The sequence below is a fragment of the Stegodyphus dumicola genome, chromosome 1 (genome assembly GCF_044657685.1).
Source record: "Stegodyphus dumicola isolate Sdum_Otavi_A_Nest chromosome 1, ASM4465768v1".
NCBI classification, from domain to species: domain Eukaryota; kingdom Metazoa; phylum Arthropoda; class Arachnida; order Araneae; family Eresidae; genus Stegodyphus; species Stegodyphus dumicola.
This window is the reverse complement of record NC_140768.1, coordinates 53,616,003-53,638,999: the sequence shown is the minus strand read 5'-3', so window position 1 is coordinate 53,638,999 and position 22,997 is coordinate 53,616,003. Positions and strand designations below refer to the sequence as shown.

Genomic DNA, 22,997 nt, shown 5'->3' with positions numbered 1-22,997 from the left:
TTCTGTAGTGTATTGCCCATTTTGATCAATGACCTTTTGCCATCTTTCAGGCAGCGTCATAATCCCACGTTCATAAAACTTCTGGTTTTTGTTAGCAAAAAACTGAATCAGGTACGATTTGACATCATCATCATTATTGAAATTTTTACCATTCAAGGAGTTTTGTAAAGATTGAAACAAAAAGTAATCAGATGGTGCAAGGTCAGGACTATATGGTGGATGTGGCAAAACATCCCAACCAAGGTCCAATAATTTTTGCTGAGTGACCAAAGATGTGTGTGGCCTTGCATTGTCATGATGGAATACAACACCTTTTCGATTTGTCAATTCGGGTCTTTTCTTCAACTGCATTATTTAATTTCGTTAGTTGTTCAATGTAGACATCAGAATTGATCATTCGGTTGGGTGGTAAGAGTTCAAAGTAGACAATTCCTTTGTAATCCCACCAAACTGATAACAAAACCTTCTTTTGATGAATATCAGCTTTTGATGTTGTTTGAGTTGGTTCACCTGGCCTGCTCCACGATCTTTTCCGCTTGATATTGTTGTAAACATTCCATTTTTCATCACTAGTTATCAGTCGTTTTAAAAATGAATCATTTTCATTACGTTTCTTTAGCAAATTGCAGCTGTTAATGCGTTGCATTAATTGCGTTTCTTTCAGTTCGTGAGGAACCCATGTATCGAGTTTTTGAACATAGCCAAGTTGTTTTAAGTGATTTTCAATGCAAGTATGTGATACATGAAGCTTCTCTGCAATCTCATGTGTTGTACTGTGATGATCCGAATCGATTATTGCTTTGATTAGGTCGTCATCAACTTCAACTGGACGACCAGAGCGTTTTTCATCTTTGAGTGAAAAATCACCAGAAAAAAATTTGGCAAACCAATTTTGACACTGCCGTTCTTTTAAGGCTTCGTCACTATAAACAGCACATAACTTTTTATGAGCTTGCGATGCGTTTTTCCTTTGCGGAAATAAAAAAGCAAAATATGACGAAAATGTTCCTTTTGATTTTCTATTTTTCAACGAACGCCAAACGAAAACTATGCAACCGATCAAAAAACTTTTTTTACTGATTGACAGCTGAATTGCCAACTATCAAATAACAAAATGTGTTTTGCATTTGTACTACGTCTGCAACCCTAAAAATTCAACTGAAGCCATCTATGAGTGAAATACGCAATTACTTAGTTGCCAACCCAATATTTCCTTATGCTTTGACTCAGACAGGACATTTCAACATGAGAGTTAGCATGCAGTCTGTGCATGCCTTACTTTTCTTCTTCTCTAGAATTAAATGTCTTCTTCTTAGAGTTTCTTTCCATTTTGCAAAAGACTGCGAATGATTTAGTATTCTGCATTCTCAACAGCTCCAATAGCTAGCTAATTTTTCTGAATTAAGGTCCATTTAGGTCTACATATTGTTATTTCATATTTCAGGTAATCATGCTTCTAGAGATCAAATTAGTTTCCCCCCAGAAGGACTTGACAATTTTCTTAGGAATATCCCATGAACTTAGTTTTAATAGTATTTTGAGATTAAATTACCATTATCATTGTAGTACCATCTGATATATGTGTCTTTTCACATCCAGATACTCCAAACATCTAGTTTGAATTTCACATTAACTCATAGTTTCTCTGATTTTAGTATCTCTTTTACTTTTGAAGAAAGAAAGACTTGTAGTTATTCAAGTGGGCATTTATTACCAAGTTCTTTCTCCTAAATTTATAAGTTAAGAATTCTGCAGGTGAATTGCAATTTATATTTGTAAGCAAAAATTCACAAATGGAAACTTTAAGTAATTAGATGTATTTGCTTTTAGTCATGATATTTTGTTTTGAATAACAATTTCAAACTGATTTTGAAGCTCTCTCCAGTTACTTGATTTTAATCACTTCATTAACAGTAATTATTTTATTAATTTTGTTAAAAATTGAACTGAGTGTAACAAAATCTCAATTCCTTGAGAGCTGTTTTATTTATTTAAAATCCCTAACCTTCTTGATTATTATTTTATCTTGATAGTTTTGAAAAGTTTTGACTTCTTTTTCAAATTTCACTTCATTTAATTGTTTTTGAGTATACTCTCTAGCTCATTCAGCAAATAATATATCTCTTTTAACTGTAAAATATTCAAGAAGTTCATCTAAAGATTCAGTTACTAATAAAGAATCATTTTTAGAGTTTTTATTTATTTATTGTAATAGTTGTTATAGATTATAATGCCAATATTTTTTCCTTAAGAAAAGTTAATTCTCTTATTATTCTAAGCAGATAGATTTTAAACAAAATTAAATCCAAATTCCCATTCTAAAGAAAATATAAATAGAAAGGACAAATATGTCATTAATGATAAATTCATATTATTATATATCAAAAGTCAAGAATAGCCAGTTCTAATTCAGTTGTTGTTTCAAACCAGATTCACGAGTCTTTCGTAATATTTGAAGGTTATTATCAAACTTATGTTATAATTGTTGAATTGGTCTCTGAATCAAATGAGAAGTTATATCTAAATTAGCGTAATTGCATGCAGTCCTGTAGCAGCTGGATCACTAATCTAAAATATGCATGCTCTTGTTATTGCTTAAATGTTGTTTATATTTGCATTATAAATACCAATTATTTAGCAACATAGTTTTTATCAAATGGAAATTGAAATGGCAGTAATAATGTATTCATTTCATTTTTCACAGTAGTTAGAAAGTTAGTTTAGAAGTCAAACAACAAAAATCAGCATTGTATTTGCAAATTGTTCGATTGATTGGATGATGGTTCGGTAAAACCATTGAAACTAGTTCTGTGAAAATTTGCAAATATAACGCAGCTTTTTGTTGTTTGACTTCTAAATTAATATTTGTTCAGTGTGTTATTTTTACCCAAAAAAGTTTTTCAAAGTTTAAAACTTAACCATCTTGGGTTCCAAGTAGAACACAGGTATAATTAAAATATATATTGTATCATTTGTACGTATGCTAAAACCTTGTATTGCTCTTGCAGTAGTGATTGATAGAAAATCTGAATATGGAAATAAATTTCAAACTGGATTAGATATAGTGCCAATTGTAAACATTCCATTATGATGGAGAAATGTACTAAAAAGTTTCTTCATTGGAATAACAAATTGAGCATGGAAAGACAATTTTTGACAAAATTATTCTGTGCACCTTTGCAATTAAAGTTTAGCTAAAAATTCTGTAATTTGATGTAGAAATCTGACATTCTTTTGGGTGGTCATACTTTGAGGCAAAAATTACATCTGTGTTTTAAACATTGATATTTTAAAACCATTTTAGTTTATGAATATATATTACAAAATGAAAACTAATTGATGGTGTAATATTGATATGTATTATATGATGTGTTACTTCATTTGGTGGAAAACTGGAATTTTTCGTGTACAGAATATTAATTGCGCTGAAAAAAATTACAATATCACTACTCAACATAATTCCTAATCAGGTATACTATGTCAATATTTGGTTAGAGCATAGATACCATAGGAATTGTATCCCTTTTGATGGGTGCACAAGCACTCATGCATTATCAACTGAACCCATTTTACCATCTTACAATTACATCTTGTATAACTTAGTTCTACTCATAAGTGTATCCATCTCTCATCGCCAGTGATGATGTCTTGCAAAAATGTTTCAATGTCAGCATCATACCAATGGAGAAGCTCTTAATGAGTATCAACAGAACTTTCTTATATTTCAGATGTCAAATTCTTGCATACTTAACTCTGCACATATTTTGTTGCACTTCAGCTCAGCTTGAATGATGTGATGAAATGACCCTATATTAATGTCTTTCTTTTGATGCCATCTTCTTGATTTCTCTGTATAATTTTTACACTTTATGTTATCTATGACTGTAGTGTTAACTTCAGTGACTGCTGGACTTGAACTTAATACTGATACTGTTAACTGAATAGTAAGCGTATTCATTGTGTACAAAATATCTTTTAATTAACCTCTTAAAACTGTTTTTTTTTTTTTTTTTTTTTTCAAATGAAAATACTGAATAACTTTATTTTATTCAAAGAATATTGGCATTTCATCAGAATTATCTTTATTTTACTCTATGTCAAATGAGAATTATTTATCATTTGCTTTGCTCTCTTAGGTGACTCATTGAGTACTGTTGAAGTATTTGATCCTAAAGTGGGTAGGTGGCAGTTGTCTGAAGCTATGACAATGCTGAGAAGTAGAGTTGGAGTTGCTGTGATGCATAACAAATTATATGCTATCGGTGGTTACAATGGATCTGAGCGATTGAGTACTGTAGAAGTCTTTGATCCAGAAGCACGTACTTGGAGTACAGCTGCATCTATGAATTGTAAACGAAGGTTGTATAAAGACTTTTTTCTTTCTTCTTTTGTATACTTATCCATTTATTTTATATCTGAATCATAATCTTTAGATATCTTCATTTAATGATTTCATTTCTGCAGAAAACATTTACAGTCTGTATATGCAGCACAATAATTTTGTTTCCTTTGATAGAAAATTAGTAGTAATACGAAATATTGCTTATCTTCATTTAAAAAAAATGCCACTTTTTAGTTAGTTACTGTTATGCTAAATATTACTTCATGAATAAAATTTCAGTGAATGAATTATTTTAACAATAATACAGTACAAAATCTGAAATCCAAATGTTCACTATCTAGAATGATCCAGATTACCAAAGTTGTAGTTAATTTTTTTTTTTTTTTTTTTTTTTACATTCTGGTTAATAGGATGCCATTTGACACAAATTTCAGTGTTCAACCAAAATGTATGTAGATGATAATACTAATGATATTGTAGGATTGCAGATCATATTTGCATGGCATTCACCATGAACTCCAATCAGGCATAATACACAAAAATTAATCTTTATTTCAAAACTTCAAACTGCATGCTATTCAACAGACGTGACTCTGTTCTTTGCACTTCAAAACTTAGGGTTGCCAGATTTATCGTCAGCAATGTGGAATCAAGGCACACTTTCTTATCATTATCATGACTCATCATTACAAAGTTTCCTTCCGGTTTCTTTCATGGCAGTTATCACTTTAAATGTGTTTTATACAAAATGCCATGTTATTAATACATATGACAAATACATGTCTTGCCATATGTTACAGAAATACACGTCAATCAAAAAATAAACTATCAAAAAATGACATCAAATCATCGCATATGTCAGAGAATCTGAACTGTTGAGTATTTTCAATCCTTAATAACAAAATTATGGTACAAAATTAGAAGATGAAAAATATGATTCAAGACATGACAAAAAATATTACAAAGCAAATAAAAAATAAATTGTAATGTAAGCAGCAAGTTTCTTTGAGAAATAAACATATCTGCTTGATCTTGTGATAGTTTGTGTCCTAGAGAGTTTGGTAGTGGAGTTATTCTGCTGAATTATCCTTAGGTTTTTGTTTGGTTTGGGTTCAGACATATTAGTGTCTGTAAGGGAATAGGCTGGATTTATGTGCTGATGAACAAAGTAAATTTAAGGCCATTTACTCTCAGCATCAAAAGTATTCATACATTGGTATGAAAAGTTGAAAAATCTTTTTTATTTAGAAAGCAAATGATATAATGAGTATTTAATGATAGTTCCATTGATTTGGCAGTATTATGCAATGAAAGAAAATGTGTAAAAAAAAAAAAAAAAAAAAAAAGTTTTTTTTTATTTCCACTTGAAATAGTAAAGAAGTAAGTATCTCAGTTCTAACGGGATGCATCAAAAATATTCATATACTAGAATCAAAACAATTAATTACTCAAAATTTCTTGCTGTTTAATTTAAATAATATTTGATCAGAGAGCCTGTAGGTTTCTCAACAGCTTTTAATCTTCTGATTAAGTTCTGATTAAGTTTTTTAGAAGTTCTCATGTAATTTTTGTCACATTTCTCATGCAAAGTTTTCTTAGTTACATCCTATTAGAAATTCGATAAATTTTCATTTTGACTTGCAAATGGGTCCATATATGTTCTATAGCATTTATATCTTATGACTGAGAAGGAGTATTTAATTGACTGTGCATGAAATATAAAAACCACAGTCTGGTATTCAAAGTAGTGGGCTTTGGATCATTATCGTGCTGAAATACAAAATCACTTCCTTGTCTGTCCATTTTTTCTTTGATAAATGTTAATTTGCCAACTCCAAAAGTAGACAACCCCCCAAACAAGTATATTACCACAATTTTGCTGTGGTTTGTAACTTTTTTTTTTTTGAAATTTTGTTCCTGGATTATGTCATATTTTAAAATTTCCATGAGGTCCAAAATATGAAATTTAGATTCATCACTGAGTATAACGATATTACAGAACTCTAGAGGTTGATTTTGATATTTATTTGCAAAACATAGTCCTTTCTTTACACAGAGAGCAGACACACAGAAAGTTTTCCAAGTAGATCGATCACTCGTGAAAATCTTGTTCATTTAATGCATTTCTGGTTGTTGAGCTAGAAACTACAATGCCCGGTTCTTGTTCTAACTCAACTCCCAGTCTTGGGGCTGAAATACCAGGATTTTATTTCTTCCAAAGATAGTTTTTTATAGCTTGACATTAGTTTTTAAGGACATCTTCTGGAAGTTTTATTTGCAAAGCTTTGGATTGCAATTGTTCACTGTATGCTTTTTTTATCATATATCAAATTGTAGGAAAGCTCTTACCTAAAATTTTTGCATCTTCATAATAGCTTTTCCCTTCTTTTACCATCTTAATAGCTAATTTTTTTCTTCTAATATTCTTTCATAGACTCCAACTACTATCTATTCTCCGTAGTTTCTACGGAAATTCATGAAAAACTACGAGCTACGAAAAGTATGGAAAAAACTACGGATTTTACAGAAACAAGAGCAGGAGAACCAGTACGCAAAACGGAACCAACTAATTCATCCGATGATTGGCTAAATACTCGTGTTATCATATATCACGTGTTGAGTGCGTTCCTAGTTTTGAAGAATTAGCCAATCGTAGATCAGTAACTCCAACCGTTAACGACTTATCAATAGTTCCACCCAATTGTCTGTCTCCCAGGTTCCTCGCTGATGCATGTTTAGGCTGCATTCGGCTGCATTGTGTAGTTTACGGCGAGAGCTTAGCGTGTGTCTTGTGAACTGTGAATCAGGTGAAAGATTTTTAATCATAATGCTGCCTCGAACGAAGAAGCCACAATTATCAAAGCAGAAGTTTAAAGATTCATATTCTTCAGAATTTCCATGCATTAAAGCGTCCGAAATTTCTGTGAATCACGCACACTGCAGTGTATGCAACAAAGACTTCTCAGTTGCTCATGGCGGAAAAGATGACTGTAAACGGCATGTGTTTTCTCAAAAGCATATAGAACTTGGCACCGTAAAATCTAAAATAACAAATTTCTTAATAAAAGATGATGAAACAGATCCTATAAAAGCCAAATGCTATTTTGTTCGTTTTTTAATTGAACATAATCTACCGCTTTCTGTTTTGGATCATTCCAAAGAGCTTTTCAAAGCAATGTTTCCGGATTCTGCCATAGCAAAAAAATTTAGCTGCGGTCATACCAAAACTGCTGCTATTGTGAAAACGCTTGCAGAAAATACTGTTGCTGATATTATAAAATCAGTGTGCAGTACATCATTTTCTCTAAGTACTGATGGAAGTAATGATAACAGTGATAACAAACTGTACCCATTGGTTATAACAAAGAAAAGGGAGTGATAATTACTTCATTGATTTCTATTTTAGAATGCACGAATAATACAGGAGAAGGTATTTTTAATTGTATAGATGAAAACTTTAAAAACAAAGGTTTAGAATGGAAAAATTGCTTATCATTTTCTTCAGATAATGCTAGTAATATGATTGGAAAGTTTAAAGGTGTAGCATCATTTATCAAAATGCATCAACCAAGTATAATCACCCGAGGTTGTCCGTGCCACCTCTTGCATATAGCTGCAAAAAAGCTACTGAAAAATTAATTGGCTCAGAAATTGAAATGTTGATAATAGATATATATTTTTACTTGGAGAAAAGTTCGAAACGGAAGCATAGCTTCAAAGTTGCTCAACAAATTTTGGGACAGAATGCAAAATCTCATAAAATTTTGAAATATTGCAGTACGAGATGGTTGTCTCTTTTAGAATCTATAACAAGGATTTTGGAACAGTGGGATGCTGTGATAAATTTTTTTGGAGATAAATCAGATAACAGTGAGAATGAAGGAAAGAGATTGCAAAACATTAAAAAAAATTTTACAGTCACCGACCACCAAATTGTACTTGTTATTTTTGAAAAATACTTTGCCTTTGTTTATAACAGTAAATATTAATTTGCAACAACAAGCTCCTTATATACATAAATTGAGAAGAGAACTTTTTGAACTTTTAATGAATTTATTTGTTAGATTCGTAAAACCATCAGTAATTTCTAAAGAAAATGAAGATGTTACTCTAACGTCTATTCCATTTCAGAAGTATAGTAAACAAAAAGAAAATGAAAATTTAGTGATTGGTGCGGAAACAAGACTATATTTAAAAAATGCCAAGTTGAATGAAAGTGAAGTGAAATCATTTTTCAATTCTGTGCGAGCTTTTTTTGTAACTGCATGTTCATATATAATTGATAAATTTCCACTGAGTGATCCATTTCTAAAACATGCTGAAGTTGCTGACATCAATTTGAGAACTGAAGTCTCATTTTCATCTGTTCTTTACTTGATGAATACTTTTCCATCCATTATTGATGAAAAATGTCTTAATCAAGTAGAAATTGAATTTTCCATGTATCAAGTAGATGATTTGAAAGAAATTGTAGATTTGCGTATTGATATAGCATGGGGAGAAATTGCCAAATTAAAAAATATGAATGGGTGTATTAAATACAAAGTATTGCCTTCTGTAATGCTTGCTGTCTTAATAATACCTCATTCAAATGCAGCTTGCAAAAGAATTTTTTCTATTGTTAAAAAAAATCAGACGGAATTTCGACCAAATTTAGGTCTTAAAACTCTTAAAGCAGTTTTGATTGAAAAAATAAATATGCAGGCAAATGAAGAACTGTGTTATAAAAAAACATTCTCAAAATCAGAACTTAAGCTTGCTAAGCATGCTACATATAAATCTTTGCATTCATAAATTATGCGTATTTTGTTTAATACTTATATGTATCATTCTTGGTTATTTAAATTTTATTTCCCTGTAAAAATCATATCCAGAATAAAGATATGATTTATAGCTTCTGATTTTTTCTATGATTAGTAGTGATTTGAAGTACTTTTTATTAGTGAATGCTTGAGGAGTTAAAAGAAAATTTCTAATTAAATGTGCATATAATTTACAAGGTATATTTTTAATTATTCAGTTTTATATGTATATGGATTTTAAATGTAATAAAATTGATTACAATTAATTATTAATTTAAAATTAATGAATGGTTAATTACAACATACGCTACGCGCACATTTTCAAAGTTGTAAAAATGTCGTTCGCGCGTTGACTACTGACAAGCTTTGCTGAAGGTTGGAGTCTATGTTCTTTCCTTATTTTAGCCATAAATGGCAAAATAAATCAAAATGCAGTGAAAATTACATACAAATGTTTTCAAAACAATTAATTGCAATAGTAAAGTGCAATCACATATTGTTTCTTGTTGTTTTTATATCACAACAGAAGGCATATGAATGCTTTTGGCACTTGTCTGTAATACAAACTAACAATTTTGCACATTTTATGCAAAAAATAAACTGTGAAAACTTCATTTTAGTTTCTTAAAACCAAAATATATTCACAATAAACTAAAATAAAATAAAATGCATTTTAAATAGTAATGAAGAATAGAAATGATTTAATTCTTTTATTACTGTATAACTATTTTTTTTTTTTTTTTTTATTTTAAGACACAATAACATGCCGAACAAATATTAATTCAGAATGGAAACAACAAAAATCAGCGTTATATTTTCAAATTTTCACAAGACTTGAATGGTTGAATGGTTTTACTGAACCATCATCCTCAGCTGCAAAAGTGGAAATGAATGAGATAGGATATAATTATTAATATGATATAATAATTAGATAAGATAAGAAAGCCTGGACAGGAGATAAGCTACTGGCACCATCTGTTGATGAAACCAGAACTAAAACATAATTTCTTCAAAGGCTGAAGGCAAAGATAGATTGGAACTAGGGTCGTTAACTAGAACAGAAAGATTTTTTTGAATGTGAAATGCCTCTAGAAAATCCAGTTCACCTATAGAAGATGTTTTTTGAATAATTTTGGCAGCAGAAAAATTGAAAGTGTGATTTTCAGACTAACAAGTTGGGCAACAGAAGACTTCTGTGTTTCCTTTTTCTAACATATGCCTCATGTTCCTTGACGTGAAATTTTAAGGCTCTCTTAGTTTGACCAATGTAAATTAAACCACACTGGCAAGGAATCCTGTAAATACCCAAGGAATTCATATCTGGAATGGGGTCCTTGAGTATGTAACTCTGAATTTTATTGATGGGAGAATAAAACGACCTGAAAGTTAAATTTCTGCAAAATACGTGGAACTTTATAGCTAATTGATGGAAAGAAGGGAATGACAACAGAATTTTTATAATCTTCCTAAAACAAGAGTCCACCTTTTGGTGTTTTGAGAAAGGTGTTTGGTGTGTTGAATAAGGGAATACGACAAATAAGACACACCCTTATTTAGAAAGCCACACACAAGGAAAAAATTTTAAATATTCTGCACGACAGCGCGGACCACAATAACTTAAAATGTGGTTTCTTTTAGTTCTCACGTTTCATAAAAGCCAAATAAACAATCATTGAATGCAATTACCAAGCATATTTTTATTAAGGAAAATTAACAAACAGCAAGCTATTTTGAACATGCTATGTAAATTTCAATAATGAATAAATGAATGAATGGCTAACAATCAAACATAATACAAAATAAAGCAGAAACAACAAAAAACACAGCTTCAAGGAAAACATTGCCTATCATGAAATTAGACTTTAATCAGTTTCAAAAACTTAATATTCCTTTTCACTATCATCATCATCGAAAACGAGAATATTGTCATAACTACTGTTTCCGTCATCATTAGTATCACCTTCTTCGAATAATGCATCGCCTTCTGTTCCATCAAGAGCATTACTGATTCCACACTTCTTAAAAGACTTAACAATTACTTCAGCCTTTACGTCCTCCCAAGAACTTTTTACCCACTCGCACACTTGTGAAATAGAGGGTCGCTTCATTCTACCTGAGGGTGTGAGGGCGTTCATCCTATCCACTTGTTCCATCGTTCTCGCACTTTTTCCTTAAATGGCTTATTCACCAATACATCTAAAGGCTGCAATTGGCTAGTCAGTCCACCATGAATGACAGCTATCTGGGTTTTTAATTCTCTTGCTTTATTCTTTATGGTTTCAGTTCTATGGGTGCTAAACTGATCCAAAACCAAAAGAAAGGGTTTTCTTAAGAGTCCACCAGGTCGCCTCGCCCATATGTTCTGTAACCACAGTTTCATTCCAGCTTCATCCATCCAGCCTTTCGAATGAACATGAACAATTACACCCGTTGGAAGTTTTTCATTTGAATACGAAAAACAGCAGTAGTTTTGTGCCATCAGCACAACATGTTAGAACTACCGTATATCAGGTTTTTTTCATGACCTGTGGTTTTTATGGTTATTGATTTAAACCCTTTCATACTCACAGTCTTGTTGGATGGTACATCAAATGTGAGTTAAGTTTCATCCATATTTTCTATTTGACCGAGCTCAAAAGAAGTTTTCTTGCATGCATTTATAACAAACCTATGAAATGCTAGTATATTTTCTTCATAATCTGCTGGCATTTTCTGTGCAATAGTTGTTTTTGTGCGCATTGATAAGCCTTGCCCTTTCATGAACCTGTAGCACCAACCCTCAGACTCTGAAAAGTTCTGATTCCCATGTTTTTCTGCAAATCCTTTGGCCTCCTTGATTATCATTTTGGTTGAAACACTTAGCCCATATTTCCTCTTATCTATCGCCCACATTTTCATGGCATTTTCAAGTTCAGGCCAAGATGGAGCTGAGCATCGAAGATTATGTTTTTGTTTTTTTTAGCAGTCTTCAGTTGATCTTCCTGCAGTCGCCAAATACGTATCATTTTTTCGGTAGGTGGTGGACCGAAATGCCTTGCTGCTGCTCTGTTTCCATGCACTTTGGTGTAGTTTAACACTCCTAGTTTATACTGAATTGTATAGCTTAATCTTTTGGTTCTTGTAGTCATATTTTTCAGGGTATTTTTTTTAAATAAATAGTTTTAAGCACTGATACCAACACGTTTATACAGAGTAGCACCGATACCGACACGTGTGTCAGCTGAGTGATAGAAAGTCTATGTAAAGAAGGAAAGGCTTCATAGATGTAATGTGACCGTCGAACCTGTTTGAACTTCGACATCAGCTTCGAGCTTTGGCGCTTATTGCCGACGGCTATTTCACTTATGCGCAAAATAATTATGGCAGATGTAGAAAAAGTTATGTGTGTCTAGAGCTTTATCTGGGCTAAAAATAGCATTCAGTATTGAAAGTTAACCTGTGTCCTTCACGTATAAGGCACAGGTAACTTTTTTGAGACCAAATTTAGGAAAAAAATGTGTGTCTTTTATGCCGTCAAATATGGTAATTTAGTTCTTCATCAAGGGATAGTTTCGAGGAGCAAACTTGAAGAACACGGAAAACATAGGAATAAAATGAAGCTAACTTTTGTTTAGTCGGATGACATCATTTGAAGTGTGGGGGAAGGTAAACCGTAGAACTAAAGTTTGATGTGTTACATGTGGCAAGAATGTCGAGAAATGGAAGAGAATTGCAAGTCTCAAGTTCAAAAGTGAACTGAATAGCAGGATCAATAGAATTCATTGTTGAAAGAACTTTATTTAAATCATCTTTATTACCTTCAAAGAGGCTAAAAGTAGCATCTACGTAGCAGAATTATACCGAAAAGTTTAAAGATTCAAACAATTTTTATTCATAATAATGCGTGTAGATATCAGCCAGAATGGGACAGAGGGGGCTTCCCATGGCTAATCCCTCAGTTTGCATGTAATATTTATTTTGGAAAACAAAATGCGTTTGTTTGAAACAGAGTGAGAGAAATTAGCTCATCAATTTCAATGCAAGAGAAATGAAATTTGCGAAGTCTGGTTTCTAGACATCTTAATGCACTCTTCACTGGAACATCGGTGCATAATGATTTTACATCAAAAGAAACCATGAGTTCTAGGAGAAATTTTTTTAACCTTTTTTACAAACTCTATTAAATTTTTTATGGTGTGAATGTTATTGTCTAACAGAGTTAAAAATCTAGAAAATAAATATTTAGCTAACGGGTACAAGGCAGTACCTAAATTTGGAAAGGAATACCACTTTTATGAATTTTGGGAAGAGCATATAATCTGGCACAATTTGCAACAGATGGGATAAACGAATGTTTTAAATTACTTGAAACGATTTTTGAAGATTTGATCGCAGTTTTTATTTTTGATAGGTCCAAAGGTGACAAATCTTTAGGGATTGAATTATATGGTCCTTCATTTAGTGATACCATCGATGTAAGTGTTCTTATCCATGACGACTATCTGGCCAACTTTGTCAGCCTTTGAAATGATAATATCCGGGTTAGAATGAATTTCGTGCATTGTAGCTCTTACTCTCGCCGTTAGATTTGGTTTCAAAGGTTTATTGTTTAATTTCACATTATGAGCGATAAGATGCCTAATCATTTCTTTCTGTGAATCTGAAACTTTACTGAACTTGAAAGCTTTTTCGATAGGAGCCAAAATCTTTGGAATTGAGGGTTTAGAGGTTTGTGAGAAGTTAAAATTGTATTTTAGAATATTCTCTTGTTCTTCTGATAAACTAATATTAGAAATATTAACTATTGGCTTAATGTTTACAATGGGAAGATTTTTTTGAACTACTTGTACTGGAAGACTGTAAAAGAAGTTTTTCGAATTTAACTGCAAGGGTGTTTTTATGACAATTAACTGTATTCTCCTTTCTAGACCAAGACTTTTGTTCAAGGGCAGTGAATTTTGGATATGAATTAGCAAGTTTTAGATGAAGCTTATAGAGCTCATGTTCAATTTTGGACAACTGTTGACTTGTATCCCTTATGATGGACTGAAGTAAGGCTAGCTTGCAGTTTAACAGAATTCTTGATACGTGACTGGAAGGTTTTTGATTAGATTTGATTTGAATGAAATTGAGGATCAATTTTTTACATTTACATTTAAGTAAAAAGTCAAGATGATTCAGGAATTTTTGCCGTTTCAGGCGTAATTTAGTGAAACAATTAATGGATGAAGGCATAACCAATAATAAAGCATGCACGAAACAGCAGAAAAATCCCACACTGAAACGAATAAAAAACAAAACATTTGCAACCAAAATGCTTGAAATCAGACAAGCAAAGCACAATATCCAAATATGTGAAACACAAACAGAACTTAAAGATTGCAAAAAAGTACTTACCAAAACTCATGTAATAACAAAATGGCGGCCACACCATGTACAAAAAAGGAAGCGAAATATAAGCTGTTTTCGGCTTCAAACATATACAAATGCAAGACGACAAAAATCACGTGGAAAAAAAGAAAGCAAAAAATAAGCCTGTTTGGGGCTTCTATAATTAAGACACGATAACATTGATTTTAATTGTGAAAGTTTTGTCCATTATGGTAAAGATTTTGTGTAGACCCGAGTATGGCTGGCACAGTGGTGGCTTTACTTGATGAATACTTATGTATATATAAGTGCATGATTTTAAGGTAAATTTTGTGTAATACTTATTGTAATAGTATGGAAATGTAACAATTGGGTTTAGTTGTTGCATTCTGTGGTGGAGACTACTGATGAATTGAATGTCATATGTAGAGATCTTAGATGTTGATATATCACTAGGCACCCTGAGAGTTGTGCTATACACCAGTTCTGCACAAGAGGTTTACAGATCATCCATGATGGTTGTCCAAATACTGAGAATAACAACTAGGTGTATTTCAGACCAGTTATTGATCTCATGAGCCTTGAGAGAGGACTTTAAATGCCAAGGAAAGCTTTTAGTAATGATGTTTGACATTGAATGGTAAGCGGTTATTGTGATTCTCTTTGTACCCAAAATGTGTGTAAACTCTGCAAACACTGCAGATCTCATTTGAGAACCTTGGTCTGTTATAACAATATATGCTATCAATGGTTACAATGAGTTTGAGCGATTGAGTACTGTAGACGTCTTTGATCCAGAAGCACATAGTTGGAGTACAGCTGAATATATGAATTGTAAACGGAAGTAGTATAAAGACTTTTTCTTGATGACATCTGGGTAACCAGTGCGATGTATCTATGTGTTGAAAATAGCTCTACAATTGGAAGTAGACATGGCTTCAGACCAATCTGGAGAACCTATCTATTAATGTCAAAAGGTATATGGTAGCTTCTGATGGTGGTAATGGGCCAATGATATACATGTGTGAAACACATGCATCAGAAAAAGAGGATGTGCCTACTGGTCCTTTGTTTTGCCTGCCTATTTTCAATCTTTGGCAAAATTCACAAGATTTCACCCAGTTTTTGATATGATGCTTCACACTTGGGTACATATAACGAAAACAAATGAGTTGTTCATGGTAGTACAACTCCTGGATGTGAGAGATCATACAGATAGTTAAAGATGAGTCTGCAAAAGGAATTCAGGATAAAAGGATGATGAATGTGTGTAAAGATGTCACAAAGAACATTACCATTTGAGTATTGGCAAGGATAAATTCCAGCTTTAAAGATGACATGTTGTTTTTGAGAAGATTTTGTACTTCTGGATCATACAGTATGGAACATTTTTGAATAGCCAAAAATGAAGATTTTGATATAGAATAAATTTTAGTTCTAAAAAAGGGCAGAGTTGCCAACTCTCCCGATTTTTGACCGCTCTCCCGCCAACCTGATTTACAATATATTTCTCCCGACTTTGTCTTATTCGTAAAATTTCTCACGATGTTTATGGAACTTGGCTTAATACTTTGTTATCTGGGGGGGGGGAAGTGATTTTGGACGTCTAAAAGCAATTGAAAAATTTTCTCTAGATTATATCTAAAACAAAACCTTGCGAATCAGATGAGAACTTCTGCTTTGTGAGTGAGAGCATATACGTATCCAGAAACGTCGTTCTCATGGGCATCGAGCTCCACTGCGTGTCATCTGACATATATTAACCAACGAGCACAAAGCAAGCTCAAGGCTGTTATTTGGATGTTCTGTAGTTATTTCGGTCATCTTGTCCTGAGTTGTGTGAGTACACATGCCTTCGGGAAATAGTTTTAGAAATTATCATGTTTTGCTATGTCTGCGAGAAAGGCGAAATACTCATGTACATCGCACACAGTTGACTTTTTGTCCATTATTTCCTCAAGGAAATATAATAAATTTGCGCTGTGTACCGACTGTCATTCCGATTTTTTGATTTCACATGACTGAAGGTAGGATGTTCTCAAACATGTGCAGACACAAAAACACAAGGACAACATGAGTTGTTTTGAAAAAAATGAAAAATTAAATTTTTCTTCGGAAACAAAGGACCAAAAAGTGCAGAATGTCTGTTCTTTGCCTTTTTACTGGAGCACAACCTGCCACTGAATGCATCAGATCACGCTGCAGCTTCATTTAGAAAAATGTTTCCCGATAGTGAAATCGCTAAGAAATACTCAAGTGCAAGGACCAAAACAGGTGCAATTGTTAAAAAAATGGGTTTGAAAAATAAATCTTCAGTTATTGATTGCATTAAAACAGCTCTGATCTGCCTCTCTACGGATGGAAGCTATAATACCGATTCAAAACTGTATCCAATTGTTGTTTCTTTTTTTAATCCAGAGTCTTCAGAAATTGAGTGCAGTTTACTTTCTGTTCCCACTTTAGAAGGACATTCGACAGGCTTTAATATAGCACAGCTGATTATTAAAACTTTAAAAGAAAATGCAGTCCCTCTGGATAATTGCTTAGCACTTGGTGCTGATAATGCACCAGTAATGGTAGGCTTGAAGACTGGTGTTGCAGGCATCTTAAGAAAGGAAAATTCAGATTTGCAGATTATCATGTGCACCTTTCACCTCTTAGATTTAGCAGCTGAAAAAGAGGCAGCTTCTTTACCAATAAATGTAGATGAACACATTGTTGATATTTATTATTATCTTGAAAGGAGTACTAAAAGGAAAGAAAAATTGAAACAGTTCCAACAGCTGCATAATACCGAAATGAGAAAAATTTTGGAACATGTGTGTACACGCTGGCTGTCTTTAAAGAAATGCTTATCTAGAATCCTCGATCAATGGAACCTACTTCTTGCATTTTTTAAAGAAGTAAATGCTTTGAGAGTTAAGATAAAAGGCTCTATTGCAAGTTATAAAGTACCTAAAGTAAATGGAGATGTAGTTACTACTTCTATTGTTAAAAATAGGTTTGAGAAAAATAAAATAATTTCTGCGCCATTCAGCAATTCATCTGGCAGTTCTCAAAATAATACTGCTAAATATAAGTGTAAAGCTGATACAAATTTCTCTCAAAATAAAAAAATTGCTTAGTCGAAATAGACTGAATGATTGAAGACAGATGCTAAAGAAATTATTTTAACATTAAGTTATTGGGAACATTTTAGGGATTCCACTCAATGTTCCATATTTCTAAGTAAATTGGAAAGATTTTGAGCCTGATTCCTTTCTTGATAACAATTGGCAGATTTCTTACTAGGAAGATTCTCCCGACCAGTTTACTGACTTAGTTGTATTCTTTCTGTAAGTGTCAATAGGGTCTGATTTCATAAGTAAATGCCGAACTAGTCTGTCTGGAAGAAGCTAAGAAACTACAGTTTATTTGGTAGTTGATTCTGTAACAGTCTTGGGGTAGCAAAAGCAATAATTTCACACATAATAAACAGTAAAGCTGGGTGTGATTGATTATTAACTGGAATTTGGACAGCAAGTACATCAGAAATTGTGCCAGGTTTAAGTCAAAATATAAAATACAACTAAAGCAAATGAAATATATGTGATAAATAGAAAATAAAATAGTGAAATTATCTATAATTAATATTCATCTGTTATCCAGAGGATAAGATCAATGTAATCCGTAATTTTTGGTTTTGAATCTTGAGATGGTGAGTCATCACAAATGAAAGTACTTGCAAACTTTTCACAAAATCTGATTTGGTGATGTCCAGAAGTTGTTGCTGTAGGAGTACAAATCATATTCTTACAGTATTCATCAATAACTTCATTAGACATAACAGACAATAAAAAAAAATCGATCTTCAAAATATCAAGACCTCAAAACACACACCACTCGACTGCCCATACTATTCTCTGCACTCCTTAAAAACTCATGTATCATAGAGTTGTAGCTTTGGGCTGCAGGGGCGAGAGGCAAAGCATACCCTTTTATCACTAATACGACTCCTCACTACAACATATACAGCTTCATGAAAAGAATGATTTAAATCAAAAATATAAAGACAAATAAGAAAAATACAAAATATATTTTATCATAATTATTTAAAAATGCACAGGAGGCAAAATGCTACTGATTTTATTTAACATTGCTGAAAACATTTGCATCTTCTCATACAGCTGATATTGCATGAATTCAATGAAGCAGAAATTTAGGTAATGGGATACAGCCCCACACTGATATTTATTTCTCTGTTTTGTATTTCCCACAACTTTTAACAGTTCACGTGACATTTGGTGTTAGAATCAATAAAGTTACATTTATTGTTACAGGTGTCCATATCTGGCAGCTGTTAATTCTTCTGTTCTGTACACTTTCCAGAAATCGGAGCAAACTGTATTTCCATCTGTCATATTTTCTTGTATCATTGTAATGAAGGTTTTCTCTGACTAGTCAATTGTAGCCACACTCTTTTGATTCATGGAACTTATGATATGATAAAAACAAGTTACTACATATAGCACTTTGGTGTGCAATCATAATTGGCATGTCATATATCAACAAATTATTTTACACAGAGTATGAAATTACATTTCATTATATATATACTAGTTCAGGTTAATTATTTTCTGTATTGATGTCAAAAGTCCTCATTTGTTCCAAGCTATTTTCTTTCCCCCCGTTTTCTTCCTTTCTTTATAATTTTTATTATATATATATATTGTTTTTGTTGTCATATAATTATATTATTCCATTGCATGAGCAGTAGAATTAAGAGGAATGTCCAAAGGGATATTTTAAGTAAAAGAGACGGGGGAGGAAGGAGGGTAGGCATCTTAACTTTGTCTCAGTAAATAAAAAATTAATAACTTTTGAGCTTCAAATAATATACCAAATGCAAAGTTTTCGACTCTCCTTGGTCGTTCTCGGAACTCCACGTACTCTCGAGACTCTCCACACGATGCACTCGACGATACACGAAAATAGCTCTCGACTCAGCACAGTCTAAGACAAAACTCGACGATGCACTAAAAGACTCTCTCGATGCACTCGACGACCATCTCAGTGCTAGACTTTGAAATACTCGTTCAATGACTGACATCAGCTCGCTAGACGAGGCGCGCACACACACGATGAGAGACATACACTAACTGAGGACTAGCAGGTTTTATATAGCTTCCGGCTTGTGTTCAGGCTGATATTATATATGCAGAATACTTTATGAAGCTTGTGACAAGTAGGAGCAGTACAATATTTCAGTGTGAAAACATATTAGAATTGCTAAGTTTATTGCAGTATTTCCTTTTATAGATTTAGCTTGTATCCATATAAGCAAATTGTCTTTGTCCATTCTTTATTTGAAGTTGCACTGCAAATGGGTTAAGTTCTAGCTAATTTCTGTGGAAGCAATTTCTATATTAATTGAGCAGTAACATTTAATATGCAGTTTATTTGAATATTTACCATTGTTAATTAGCAATTTTCTTGGAAATTATATTTGAAACTATGAATTACCTAACCATCTCATCCTAGAGAGTGTTGCTAAGCTTACACCATAAGGGATGCACTCCCAAGTAATGTAAATATACCCACTTGGCAAGAGAAAGTAAACACACAAACAAGGAAATTTAAAAATTTAATTCATGCATTTAATTTCTAACTAGCAATCCAATCTGCCTTAGCCCCCATGCCAACTGGGAGAACAAAAATGTAATTTAATAGTTATAATTTCTGTTGTCAGTTAATGAAAAAAATGTGTGGAGGAAAATTAATATCAAATTATAATTTTTGTTTATTTCATAATAATTGTAGCAATTGTTTTATTGTAGTGCTGTAGGAGCAGCTACTTTGTTTAATAAACTGTATGTGTGTGGTGGATATGATGGTATCTCTTCTTTAAACACAGTAGAATGTTATGATCCAGAGAAAAATGAGTAAGTTTTTACAGTACATTAATCATTCTATTTAATTATTCACTTAATTGCAAATGCATTATTAATGTTTATCATCATACATAGCAGTTATGCACACTCATATCTTAAAAACCACGTAAATTGCCAGTCTCCAAGCCTAATCTAGGAGCAATATTTCTTACTGCAAACTATTTTCAACAACAGCAATGAAGGGAATATTATTTTTGTGATCTTTGAGTTACAGTATTTGATTTATGAATTCATAAGAAATGTAATTAGAGGTAATAAATTAAAATTTTTAAGATTGACAGAATAATTTTATCTGATCATATTGATACCCAATAGGGGTCAATTGGACAAAACTGCTAAATGTTAAATTATTAAACCATATTTGTATATTTAAATTATTAAACTGATATATTCATCTGGGTGTGTATCTACATGGATGGGTATTTTAATGATTTTCTTTATGTGCTGCATCAATATAGCCAATATGCTTTAGTTCTCCACAAAGTCATTTCTTCTGTTTGGTATCTAACCATTGTGTGCTTTGACTTAATTTATTAAAAGGTTCTTCTAAATTTCTTTTTTCAAAATATCATTTTTGCTTTTCATTTTGCATAATGATATTAGTAAATTATATATTTGAATGAAGAATAAAAGTTTGTAGGTAAAAGGTAATTTTTCTTATTATTTCTTGAAATAAATTGTATATGTGCAGTTGTTTTTGTTCATCAGAATTAATAACATCCTTGAGGGAGCATTCTAGGATTTTATTTGGTAGTATTCTTTAGTTTTAAATTGTTTTACAGAATGTGTTTCAAATATTAGCGCTATTAATGAAGCTTAGTCATCTATGATTTTTATATTAGGAAGTTTTGAGAAAGGTTTTAAAAATACAAAATTTAACATGCTATATAATCCTTAAGGAGGAAAAATGTCATTTAACAAAATATTCATTGTACTTTTAGATGTTATGCCCCCCCTCCCCAAAAATAATCTTGCCTTTATGTTCAAAATTCGAAAAGCTATTAGTAAATAATAATTTAGTGTGGTTATATTGCTAGCTAGGTTTATACTGAGTATTATGCAGAGCCATATGTTGCCAAAATGAACAACATTTCTAGTATATTTATTTTCCTGAATCAAGTAAAATTCCACTTAAAATTGCTTAGTAATAAGCACTGAAAAGTGTAGCTTATCAGTACATTTGTTCTTTTATATCTTCATGATTTTGAAATTTAAAGGTACAGAAATTTGTATATTTAAATTATTAAACCATAATGAACATTTTACTAAATGGACTTTATAACCTGTGTAAATCACACAAAAATTTGTGATTTTATGTTTATTTGCAAATACTTTTCTGCTTTAATTTAAGAAGCTATGTAACTAGAACTAACTATGATGCATAATTGAAAACATATGGAACATTACTGAGTAATGATATGCATTCACACTTCAGAGTATTACCATTAAAAAAAAAATAATAATAATGAAAGTTTAGGAAGCATTATTCTAGTGAGAATTGGATAGATTTGATGAGGAGTTTAAAAGAAAGTTCAGTTTAATCTTGCAACAGTCAGCTATAATGTAAATGTTGCAATCATAGATTCAGAGAGTTATATAATGGGTATAAAAATTATTTTAAAAATTAGTACTAATTATAATTCAGTAAGAGTAGATTTCATACACTGAAAGTAGATTATACAGTAAGAGTACATTATTTATGTATATTTATTTTAAGATATATGTGGACTGTTTTTATTAATATTTTAATCAGTTGCCAGTGTTCTATAGTTGTATAATCATAAAAATATATCTTCAAAAATGAAAATATCCAAGAAATTTTTAGAGTGGAGTTGAACTTCAGTGCATTTATATTTATTTCATTTATTTATTTATTTTTATTTTTGAGCAAATACAATGTAACTAATTGTGTTAAGGACAGTATAAATAAGGAAAATAATTTTAGACTGGTATTTTTTTTTAAAAAGTAAAAGTATAGTATGATTATAGACTATATCTGCTAGTATATTTCTGTTGAAAGAAATATATTTATAATTTAAATTTTTTTAAAGAATTAATAATTATTAAACATAATGATTTAAACTTTTAAAGCAGGTTTTTTTCTCATCTGAAATTGTATATAAAAAGGCAAACATTTTGTGAAAAGGAAGGTGTTAAAATAGTTTTAATATTCTGTTGTATTATTGCAAAATTATTTAAATGTATTATTTGAAATTGTGTGCAACTATATATTGAATAATATAAAATGAAAATTGAATCTAAATTTTCTTAAATAAAAATAAATGTATAAAAAGGACTGTATATTATTTTAATATGTTTTTCTTTAAAATTCCTATATTTTCAAATAAATTTAAGCTCCTTCTTGCTTTTTTTAAAATCTTTTTCATCAATTTCACTCTTCAGGTGGAGTATGGTCACAAGTATGTCCAAACACAGAAGTGCTGCTGGGGTTGTTGCTTTTGAAGACCACATCTATGCTCTAGGTGGACATGATGGGCTTTCTATCTTTGATTCGGTGAGTTATTCTGTGAATATTTTCTAATTCATAGTCTTATTTTAATTTTTCATAATATT

At 31.7% G+C, this 22,997-nt stretch overlaps 1 protein-coding gene across 1 annotated transcript in view; it reads left to right on the top strand.

Moving 5' to 3' along the window:
• Nucleotides 1-22,997, top strand: part of KLHL18 (Kelch like family member 18) — a 66,401-nt gene that overhangs the window by 38,166 nt on the left and 5,238 nt on the right. The window contains exons 6-8 of the mRNA XM_035365905.2: nt 4,137-4,359; nt 20,310-20,414; nt 22,827-22,938. Of these exons, the coding sequence (XP_035221796.1) occupies nt 4,137-4,359; nt 20,310-20,414; nt 22,827-22,938 (440 nt within the window). The remainder of the gene's footprint in view (nt 1-4,136; nt 4,360-20,309; nt 20,415-22,826; nt 22,939-22,997) is intronic.